This window comes from Colletotrichum aenigma, assembly GCF_013390185.1.
Source record: "Colletotrichum aenigma strain Cg56 chromosome Unknown KSG_Cg56_contig09, whole genome shotgun sequence".
Classification (NCBI taxonomy): Eukaryota; Fungi; Ascomycota; class Sordariomycetes; order Glomerellales; family Glomerellaceae; genus Colletotrichum; species Colletotrichum aenigma.
Genome location: NW_023500915.1, coordinates 2147440 through 2159404, shown reverse-complemented (window position 1 = coordinate 2159404; position 11965 = coordinate 2147440). Strand labels below are relative to the sequence as shown.

Genomic DNA, 11965 nt, shown 5'->3' with positions numbered 1-11965 from the left:
CGTGAGGGTCTCGCTGATCATGCAGACGCCTGACAAACGGGACACACCAACAGTGACAACTCCATCTGCGTACGGATACTGCGTATGCGTATGCGTATGGCGGCACGAGAGTCCTACACACTCAAGGGAAGCTGTGGATGCTTCCCGTTTGAGGTACACGGTCAGGGTCCGGTCAGCCCGCGGTGAAGCGGTCGCCAGAACCCACCTCCCAACTCCATTGTTCCGTCATACACGGTGTAATACCAAACCTTCACGTCCACTTTGTTTAGTGAGAGTGGACATGACCGTCCGTTGTTGTCGTCGACGTCGTCGTCGACGTCGGCCAGCTCCTACCGTACCGCACTGCTCTCCCTCGTCCTCGTCCCGAGACCCACGGGGCCTCCGGGTGGGGAGGCGAGTCGCGGAAAGGAAGGGCAAAGCGAGAGGACGGCACACCATCGCCCTCCCGTGGCATCGTTCCGCACTCTCAGACTCCAGAGTCCAGAGGCCCTCGAGGGTCTGGACTGCCCCCATGCACTTCGGGAGATTGTGGGCGGGTCAGCCTGGACGGGGGAAGGCACATCGTCGTTCCCCTCTGCCTCAACACGGACTCATTTTGTCGCGTGGCTATTATCAGCCCCGTCTACTATCGTGAGCCCCCTTTGGTCGGCCACATTCCGTTGCCCACTCCTACCACCACCACCACCTTCGGTTCATGTGGTGGGCGCACACCGGAGCTGCGTCACCTGTATCGATCTGGACATCACGGCCGGCCGGGAATCCCCTCACGGCGTCAGCTCGGTGGCCTCGCCGCAGCCAGGCCGTAGTTCTAACATACTCCATCTGTTTGTCACGGACCTGAGCGCAAAAGCCGACAGCAGCACGGCAGGAGCACAAAGCTCGCTCCACCACTAGATCGCGATCTCTTGGGAACCCTGAGTTGAGCATGATTCTCGAAGCCCGGAAGAACATCGCTAGCGCGGTTTGCAACACTGCGCTTGGACAGCGCTGTCTCTCATCTGCCCAGTGCCTCTGTTCCGGCCTGCACACGAGCACCCTTCATCCGTTCCGGTCTCCACGGCCCAGGGCCCTCATCGGGCCGCTGGCTTTCGGGCATGACGTTTGGGAACAAAAGATGGGCAAAACTTTCGACCTCCCACACGCTCGGGAGTTACGGCTCCTTGGCCGCCCCAGCCAAGTCCGCAATGCATACCGCCAGCAAACACAAATAAGTCCATCCGTTGGTCAAATTGCCGCGCAGTTCCGGTAGCACTCTTGAATCGAGAGTAAAATTATATCAGGCCAAGCCAAGTACATGTATTATACACACAAAACCGCACAGAGTTTGCGAGTCTCTTGGTTGCGGGATGACAATGCTGAATGCTGCGTCTATGGTTGAGTGGATCTATAAGCCGTCAATATCAAAGTAGGGCCGATCTGGCCGTCAATCCCGAGAAAAACACGAGCGAGTGTGTCGCCCATTGATAGGTAATACATGATTAAAGGAGGAGCTGGAGGAGCACGGCATCCCAGGGCCCTTCCGACCCGCCGGGCAAGAGTGGAGGTTTGGTGACGGAGTTACGGTCCCATTTGACGGCCGGTTTATTTGCTCCGCCGTTTGCCGATCTGCCATCCCCATGATCTGAGCACTTTGACAACCTTTGGTGTTACCGCTGCAGTCAGAGGGACTCGGAGGAAAATGAAACTTTTGTGGATTGCGTACGCCAACGCAAGTTGAGTTCCCAGGCCTGCAACAACGCAAATTGGTGAGTTGTTCCGTCTCGTCTGCCAAAAGAGGGTCTCAAAGCATCAAGGGGACGAGGTGCATGAACTTACTGGCTTCTGCCCGGTTGCGCTCCTGGGCTTCTTCCACTCCCCAGCCTGCCATTTCGACAGCCTCGCTGGCCTCGTTGCTGCCAAGCTGCTGAGTCTCGGCCTTGGTAAGCGCCGCTCTGTACTCATGCCACCAGGTCTTGACCGACTCAGGTATGATTTGCTTGATATGGGATGTTACCCAATGCTCGAGCTGGCCTATGGTTAACGTTGTCAGTATAGCGGATCCAACACAACTGCAGTTGCTTTTTCGCTCACCAATTCTGTCTGTGCCAACAACCCGGACGAGCAAAAAGCAGAAGGGAAAGTCAAGGACGCTCAAGGCCAAATACACTCCCACCGCCGACCAACCGTATTCCTTGGAAAGTTTCTTCAGCCTCTGACTTAATGACAGCGATTCCTGGGCGGGTTTCCCGTCCGCAGTATTCCTCTGTCTGGCGGAAAAACGAAATGTCCGGCGCGAGGCTCGGGACACGGTCTGCAAACGAGCTGCAATCCAACTCCAGCTGTTTATTTGGGCGCGACGAGTCGTGGACTGTGATGCGCCCGTCCTCGTTCCTCCAGCGCGCGAGGGCGTTGTCGTGAGCGGGCGTCTGGGCGACGTGAATTGCCTCCTCCATACTGCCTCCCAAACATTTTGTCTTGCTGTCGGCATGGCGCGGCGCGGTATGGCCGCGACCTGCTGGAAGGCTGGTCGCATCATAGTGTTGAGTGGTGATGATAGTGACGCCACCTGATGCTTAGCACAAGATTTGTTGCTCCTGGTAGGTTGGAGGTGCGGGCGGACAGGCTCGAGTCAAGGGTAAGGGCGGTGGTCGAGACTCCGGAATATCGATGGTGAGGCGCCGAGCTCGATTGCGTTGCAGAGTTTGTGGAATTAGTGTTGGGAGCTTGTGGTGGCCTGCTGAGAGCTTGAGGTCCGAATCGCCGTAAACTCCGGAGTGGGATTGATTGTGAGTACTGATGCGCAAAACCGTGTTGCACCGGATGCTTCCGAAGGTTCCTCGCGGGGCTGGAGCGATAAATTCAATCTGCCCACAGGCCGGGTGATTCGGATTGATGAGTGCCCAGTGTTGGTTGAGTGGCGTGCGTCCCGTGGAAGCCACGTTTATTCGCCTCGCTTCTTTGACCGTCGATTTGGGAAAAATTCTGTCGAGAATGGAGCTCTTCCGACGAACTCCTAGCTTCGGCGACGTCGTGGGTACCTCTGGCTGGTTAGGATAGGACGGAATCTGACGGAACATGCCGTGTCTGCTGTGACCTCATGACCACGTGATACGTACATCACGGAAGAGGAAGCCGCCGATGCCGACTACATTCCTTCCATTTCATTAGGTCAGCCATCCGTACGAATAGCTACGACACTGAAATAGGTAGGCGGGGTCCATCTGACCCCAGCTGTCGTCCTGGGTCGGATATTACCTCAGCCGCGAGGGGTACACTAGCTGCTGACATAATGTGGTGTCCTGCACAGCTGGTGCTTACACCCCTGTCCGATATCCACCTCCCGTGTTGTTGCTCGTGCCACATACGCACACACTTTCCACCCCCAGCCACAAGCCAGCAACTTTACGCCCATCACGCACCACTACGACGTCTTCGCGCTACCCGACACCAGACAACTTTCCCACCAACAAGATGCTTCATTGTTTCACACAGACCAGTCCGTCCATCAGACTTGCTGCGCCCAGCCTTTCTGCAATTGCAGTGAATCACTAATTCGCAATCAAATTATTAAGGTGTTAACAAGCGCCGCGCTTTGGTTTTGGCCTCGGATTCGCATCAATATGCGAGCACTCACTGAGTTAAAGTGCCACGGCGCTGTGAGTTGGGTTTCCGTTTATTGCCCAGAGTCTGAGTCTGAGTCTGAGTCTCCGTGGAAAACTAATTTGGTCACCTATTTCCCTCAGGATCTCTCCGGTGCCCCGCGATCTCCTCCGGGTTGAGGGATTGTGTTGGAAAGACCCAGGGCCCAGGGCTACGAGCAGGGGCTCCCACTTGGGAAGCTCCTCGATGGCTTAAGCTCCGTGACACCTCGGAGCTTCACCTGGTCGGTTGCACTGCCCTCCGTCCAAAGCTTCCCATGCGTTGCTTGAAGCAGGACCTTTTTGGTCATGTAAGCTTCGGTCTACCACCATTCATCCCGTCCATTGCCACGATGTGGTATTCGGTGAGCCTGCTTAGGTGTTGATGGTATTACTCCAGGAGGCAACCCAACAGAACGACGAGGCAAACTCTGTCGAAGTCAATGCCATCACGACTGTCAACTTTCAGGTTTTGGGCCAAACTTTAGGAAACAAAATCGCGATGCAGTGTCACGGTTGTCCGGCAAACAAGAATGTCGGAGGTAGTCCGAGGATTTTCCAGGTGGACATTCGTCGGATTTAGGTCCGATCAGCATTGCCAATGGCACCCCAGCTTCTCCGTGGAGTTCAAACATGACTGTGTCATTGGGCTCCAGGTCCAAGCTCCAGCCTCTCCCTAGCTCCTACTCCAGCTACGGGCTGCAGTTCTCAGTGCCCAGATCCTCCAGCCGCCCGACCGGCCGCATTCCCGTCCTCGAGAGCCGGCCGGACGACACGACGAGTGGAGTCCTACCGGCCATGCCGGCTCAGGGTCATCTTGGCCTTCAGAAGTCTCTTATATCACCATGGCGAACTCTGTCAATTGAATCGAGTTTGGAAGGTTAAACGTTTCAGTTCAGCCTTGTTGACCGCTTCGAGTACAACCAAAGTTTGCAGGCGACAGGTGATCACGGTGATCTCTCCGCCTAGGCAGGGTAATTGGAGGATATCAATAGCGCAAACTCTCTCTCAGGGACCCTTCAACCCCGTCCAGGTCCCGGTAGAGCGCTTGCGACGACCGTGCGGGGGCCCGGCAGGCAATGGGAAGGGACTTATGACGACAAGGTGTGCGATACAAGTACGAGTGCGGTGTCGTCAGGGATGCAAAAGTCAAAATCCCACCAACGACTCCGCCGGGCTGAAAGGTTGGTATGCTCTCGTGATTTCTACATTACTCACTGCTTACTTTTCGGCCATTCGCCGCGCAGGACAACGTGTTGTTGGTTGGTAGTAAATTAAGGCCACGCCTTGCACGACTCTGGCCCTTGGCTCTGGGCCCCTCCACCGAGCTCCTCCGAAGCGGAAGCGTGCACTTCGGGTCCGGCTCGCGGTTCGCCGCTCTCTGGAGTCTGGATATCTGGGTCCCCTGATGCAATGCCACCCCACTACGGATAATTTGCTTGGCGCCAAACCTGGATCGGATACAGGTATCCTGGTGGTCGTTGAGTGGTTGAAGTGCAGATACGGGGGTGAATCTATCGCAGATCGGTGTGGGGGGGGGGTGCGCGTGCTGTTAGAGAGAGTGTGTCTCTAAGCTTGTCTGCCTCTCCACCCACACACACATCGCTGCAGAGAATGGATGTTGTCTGTGTCTACAGTGACTTGCAGGTTGCGGGATGTTGCTGCTGATGACACAGGCACACACAACTCCCACGGTAGTTCGGATGGTTTTAATTCTTGTGAGCTTCCTTAGCCACCGCTTCGAGTTCTTCGCGTGGCCATCGCGGCTAATGCGGGATCAGGTCCCTAATAGGCTTTTTCTCGAATCTTTCCATCTTCGTCTCCGTGTCCGAAGGCCTCCAACAACCATCGCCTTCACCGAGGCTCTCGAAGTTTAACTGTTGCCGAACACAATGCTTTGGCATAAACTGTCATGAGCCCACCAGCGGCACGTTTTGCGAATTATTGCCCTTTTTCAACCTAACGCGACAACATGCTGGATATTTCTCGTCTCTTCCCCATGCGCAACATCGTTGTAGCGGTCCACTTGGTGGCGGTTATCGTGCATCGTATTCGATACTTTTGGGATAAGTACACTGCCTCCCCGCTCGTTCTCGATCCCTGATTCCACATGGGTTGCGAAAGATGCCGGCCGGATAGCGCTTCCAGTCGGGGTTGGACTGCGAAGCCCTGGCGCGGTTGGAGCGCGGTTGGGTCCCCTGGGCAAGAGATTGCCCCGCTGGATGATGGTAACGTTGGCGAAATATCGTCACTGTTAATAAGGCGTATTGACATAAGCAGCGCGGTCTTGAGCCTCGTTCTTGAGTCAGGGAGAGCGGTTCGCAAGGGGTCTTTTTCGTCAAGCACTCCAGCGGCTCATTCCGCGGTGAGAATGGGGGCCAGTAATAACCGCCAAGCTCCCCAAGTTCCAAGCAACAAAAGAAAAGACCCGCCGTTTGTTACGTGTCGAAACGGTCCACTTTTGAAAGTCCCAATTTCTACTAATACTGGGCAACCCGACGTCAAGAGTTGAATCAGCAACATGGGACCGGTTCAGACATGGCCCCCCATCACCCCCATACCACAGCAAGCCACATTGCCGAGGGAATCCCGAGCACGTTGTTGCTCAAGGAAGACCTGTTCCTGAAAGGCATGATGTTTACCAAAGTGCTGTCTATCACTCTGTCTCTACGGGCAGGCGACTCGAACTTACTTTACCTTTTGACATCTGGCTCGTTTCACGGGAACGGCTCAATATGGTAGGCTTCTAGAAGCGTGGCGGGTTGTTTCAGGTAATTCTCGCTGACAAAGAGGCGAAGACCGAGACTCGAAATCGCGAACAAAGAGGCGGCTCCGTGGAAAGGGGATCCCTTTGTGAGTGGACCGGCGGAGGTCCCAGATAGGCAGTCCGATGTCTGGATGGTTTTGCTTTTTTCGTCTTTAAAGTTTTTCTGCCTTTCCGTAATCGTGCCACGGCAAGGCAAGAATGGCATTCGCGGTGAGCGAAGACAGTTTGTTTCATGTCACTCACATACTTGGGCTCATGTTTTTCTGCCCAGATGTGGCGTCAATGGCAGCGATGATGGGATGTTGTCTTCTGCCCGCGAATCCACGATTCGCAGGTGGCCGCTGGCGGACCGGGCGGGACGAATCCCGGGATCGATCCCCACCACTCCGTGTAAGTTGGTGGTGGTGTGCGAAGAGAAGATGTGTGGACGGAGACAGGCAACTCAAGCCACCACACCACGAGAGCAGAGTGCGTGTGTCTGTCTGTCTGTCTGTCTGCCCGGCCGTTGCTCACCCGTGTGCTACCACGTGTAGCGACATATCCTAACTGACGTATGCAGGTAGGGTCATGACATGTAGACAGACCGACCTCATGACACGTCGTGAGAGTGACATCTACCCTTCTAGCTACGTTGCACCCCTCACGCAAACTCAAAATTGCGGTTCGCGTATCGGGTGGTGACGATACCGTCCCTTTCTGCTACGGCTGGCAAGAGGTCCCCCAAATTCGAAGAGCCTTGCTCCCGGTCCGCAAGGTGAATAAGCTTTCGATTTAATCAAATCAGCGCTTTTTTGCCCCAGTACAGTAACTTTCTGCTTTTTCTTTTTTTTCGTTCCTTCTCCTCTCACCCCCCTTGCCAAGATCTTTAATAAATATCATTGGAGTACTTTGCTTTCGATTGAGTTGACCCTTTGCCTGGTTTTATTGAATCATCTGGTGATGGAGAAATGTCTCGTCCCGCGCCTCGAATTTCCCTGATCTTGAGCAAGATGGACGTGGATGGAGTTACAGTTCCACAAAACTCCATGATGGCAGCCAAAATGTCGCCTGCCAACCTTTTTCCATGACTTGACAGACACCTCCATGATTATGACGAAACCATTACCTCTTTGGGTAGGTTCGCCTGGAGCTATCGTCGTGGTTTGGTATCGGGACGTGGGGGGACACGCTTGTTGTTCCTCCCGTTCTTCCTCGGAGCTCCAGGCCGCTCGGAGCTGGAACTTCTATGGAAGGGGGCTCCAGCTTCCGGACGGGATCCGTTGTCCAAGTTTTGCCGGCCGGGCTGGGCTCCAGGAACTCACGCGGAACCCGGAACGGGATTGCGTGCAGCTGCCAAAGGTCAAAGAGGGTGTGTGGTGGTGTGGTTGTGTGTGTGTGGGGTAAGATTGTGTGCACATACCAGACCAAACATCGTCATGTGTCACTTTCGATCAAAGCCCGCGAAAGCGTCTTCAAAGGCCGAAAAGCTTAAAATATTGGTCATGATGCCACTTTCCACTACAGTTCCTTCCGAGTGCGACAATAGTTACGACGGAGGAATTTCAGTTTTCCCAATTATCCATGAACTCTCCGCAAATCCCAGTTTCCACCCAACTAACTCTCTCCGCATACGCAGCACGCACTTGCGATCAGCCCTGACCGAAGGTTGCATAGCCAACTTACACAGAGATTCAGAGTTACAACGAAGTAAGCTCTGCTGCGCCACCTTAACAAGATGAAAAAAATAAAATAATTCACCATAGCTACGCAAAGAAGGGAAACTTGGTTCGTTGATGTGAAAGGTAGACAATAGCCTCGATCCAACTACAGATCTACTATGGCCAGCGAGCGCTTACAGATAGCTGCCCATGCTCTGCGCTTAATCCTGCTACAAATTCGTATCGTAGATGCTCTCTAACGTCACGATATAGACAGCCGCCGTCCGAGCTGTGACGTCGATGTCGATCAGCGGTCAGGGAGCCAGGTCAACGTTGGATGACCTAAAGGTCTATACCTACCCTCCAAGCTCATCTGACAGACGGCCCTGGGTAATCATTCATCAGAAGGGATATGCTGCTATCGTCGAACCTGGGAGCTAGCCAGTTCGTGAGAGTTTTCGTTCACGCCCCTAGAACGAGTAAGTCGAATAACAGCGAGGGTAGCAATGGTTGTGAAGGTTCTTCCATTAGAAGGGGGTTGTCATACTGGAGATCAACAAGCATGAGGTAGCGCAGCGGGCGCCCAGTGCTCAGGGAGTGGGAAAGCGCGTGGGAGAGAAAGTGGAAAACCAGTCATCGTGCCATGACGAGCAGCGAGCCGCCGTGGTGCAAGAGGTTCGTCACAGAAAAGACGCTGGGCGGGACGGAGGGTTCCCGGTCTTGGCACGGGTCGGGTGCGAAGACTTGTGGGCTTCGAGAAGGTCGGGAAACGTTCCGTAGAAGCATCATCGGATGCGGGGACAGGGACACCGCCGGGAAAACGGACGCAGTAGCAGCAACAACAGCCGTAGCAAGGCAGTTGCAGCAGCCGGTCGACTGAGTCGGAAGCAGACGATGTCCCTGCCGTGCCGCGGCGAGAGATTGGTCCTTTCGCTGCCAAGGGTTTGCGTCATGGTTCCGCCGAGAAAAAGGACGAGCATAGTTGTGTGCGGCAGGCAAAGTTGGGCTTCTGGAAGCTGTGAGGAATCAGGGAGCACCTGGCATCGACACCTTAGTCATGTTCTGTAGGAGTGCTAACAAGTCAGTCAACCTTGCTATTCGAGGGTGTTCACTGCAGCATGCAAAAGCAGCGTGCCCACGTTTTTAAGTTGGTGATAGCGTCTTTGCGTCCTGCGAGATAGAGAGACAGATCCACCGTGGAAACCGGCGAGTTCCCGACTCAGGGAGATCGCCTCTTTGTGCGTAATTATGGTCTGAATATGACGTGAAGCGGGTAGGATGACGTTGAACGGAGCGTTGAAGGTTATAAACAGAGATGACATATGACGCCAGGTTTTGAACTGACGTATGTTACGTCGGAACAGTCTCGTTGCTCCTTCAGTTGCTCTCGGAAAGCGACTCGGTCGTTCCGAGTATTTGATTCGGCATCCCGAACGAGCATACATAGTAGGAGATGTTGAAGGTTGAAAGCAGAATTTTTTCTTCGTGATTTCGCCACGCCCCTGTCATCCAATGCAACAACGTGTCCAGCTTGGCTCTGATGGGCAGAATATTGTTAGCGCGCGCGGAGTTGGGAACTTTCCGTTACCATGGATAGCTGTGGATCTCTCTTGTGGTTGACTGCATTGCGCGGATTCACGGCGGTCAATAATAACGTGAGACCCCGAATGCGAACATCTCGGACAAGCCCATTGTTGCCAAGAAGACGGGCGATGCAGTTGGCGTTTAGACATCGACTTCGTGAAAGCGTAATTCGAAATTGCATTCACGAAGGTGACTGCCCACAGCAAAAACATATGCCGGGGTGGAGATTAGTTGGACCTATATCGTATGCTATTCCAAGAAACCCTCGAGCCAGAGTAAGCGCCGGACGCCGCCTGTCGGCCTCTCGGACACCTCGGCGAATATGTCAGCGGACGAGATCTCCTGCAGCGTTTGCGTTTATTCGGCGATGTGGTGTTTTGAAAACGCCGGTGCTGCAGGTGGCCTGGCGTTGCGCAGCAATTGCGATATACGGCAAATGAAGAAAACAAGACGACATCCCTTCCCGAAATCCTATCCGAAAAAAGGCCCAGTCTGGCCAAGATCCAAGACCGAGCAATCTCGCGAAGCTTAAGTTGCGTCGGACGAGTGGAGGTTTAGTGATCTTGCCGGCGGATGCCGCCTCTCGAAACTCCAAGAGAAGCATCGCATGCCCATTCTAGGGGGCTCATCAACAACCGCCCGCAAGCCAAAGGTCTTGTGTTGTACGGGAACAAGCGTTGGCTCGAATTGAATGACGAGAATTTGGGCGAGTGCCACGTAACGCTGAGGGGTATGCACTACATGAGGCCGTGAAAGCTGAGAAAGGCTGAGTAGGGGTCGTGGGCAGAAAATACCGAGTCTCTGGATTTCGCTTGGCCAGCGCTTTGAAGTTTTGAAGTTTGGCTAGACCACCTATCATCTCGAAAACCCCCGTGGTTGCCCATCAACTAACCCATATCGGAATGGCAGATTGCTGTCAAAAGGATAGAGCTGTGATTCAAAGACACAGATAGATGAGGTCCTAAGGGAGATCCTCATTAATTTCATTCACCTTGATGAATTATAGCGAGCTTTTCAGCTTGTGCTGGGTACGCTACCCGCATCCGACGATGGCCTGTATCTTCAAAGATCTGATACGCCGCCGGTGGGATGCTACATGCTCTCACAGACCCTTGATTGAGATTGACCGTATCGTTAGTCCGCCGCCAAGAGCCTCACATAAGAATTGTTGGCTGCTTTGAGTATCTCTTGCATCCAGGGCTCGCTATCGCGGACGTTGACGAGTCGGATGCGAGCATGCGCCCGATCTAGAGGAATTTCTTCAAAATGGTTCTGAAGGCAAAACACTTCGACAGAGGGTGTATGCGAGCAAGACTGGGTGTACGCAATATCACGGCAACTCAAATTAATGATTGCTTCTTCTACCTTTTGCGCCCAGCCAAATCCAATTTGTGGAGGTTTACTGAATATTCACTATGGAGTAGAGTGCAGCTGCGGCGGCAGTTGAATTGCAAAAGAAGCGTATGGCTCTGCTTTAGGATGAGTGTGGCATGTTTCATGAGATGATTGTCCAGTGTTTTCATCAACTTGCCCATGATATGATGGCCACCTATTAAGTGAGTCTCATGTCAGTTAATGAGCTTTCATGATCGGCCAAGACAAGGGAATCAATGTGTAAAAAATATAATCAGTCTAGGAGACATCAGTAGCCATTTCCTCAGCGCTGCAGTTCGACAAGTCAATTCCATGTTCGAAAACAACGAATTACAGGACCCAACGTGAACATGAATACCGGCAAATCATCATGTGGCTATAGAAAAGAGGAGAAATTCAAGTGTAATAGCCTAATTGTATTCGAAAAAAGTTTCACTACTCACCATTAATTCCCAACCTTCATTTGATGAGGACAGCTTATCACGGGAGAGGACCAGAATATGCATATAGCAAGGACCTCTTAATGAGAGGGAGTAAGCCAATCTCGCCGAGGATGGGCATGGCTGTAGAGCCTTGTATTCCAATGACAGCTTGTAGATCCCGACTTGATGACTTTGCTTCAGCTCACACCGCAGAAAGCAACACCCTCACATTCCAGCTTTACCGCTGTGTTTGCATGTAACATGTCGAACGGGTTGGTTGTCACTACGCCTTTGTTAATCTCAATGTGACCGCATTTATCAAAGAAGGGTATAATGCTGTTCAATGACTACTTGTATATAATGTCTGTATCCCATGCTCTTGATGCTGTTACCCAAAGTGAGAGTCGTGAGCCGATCTGAGGTATTCGATGTGATGATTGTGAAGACCCAACGCCAACCAAGCAATGCTACTTAATCAGTCACCCCTTTTTTGTTTCCCACGTTCCAGATCCCAACCTCGTATGTGTTCGTTTGGCCGATGTATCTCTATCCTTTGCCCCTTGC

At 53.2% G+C, this 11965-nt stretch overlaps 1 protein-coding gene across 1 annotated transcript; it reads right to left on the bottom strand.

Annotated features, from left to right (window-relative positions):
• Positions 1 to 1780: 1780 nt before the first annotated feature.
• Positions 1781 to 2432, bottom strand: CGCA056_v013244 (uncharacterized protein; the record flags this gene model as incomplete). Its single annotated transcript, XM_037328488.1, has 2 exons — positions 1781 to 2010; positions 2153 to 2432. The coding sequence occupies 2 exons, from the start codon at positions 2430 to 2432 to the stop codon at positions 1781 to 1783; spliced, it is 510 nt and encodes a 169-aa protein (XP_037173208.1).
• Positions 2433 to 11965: the final 9533 nt, after the last annotated feature.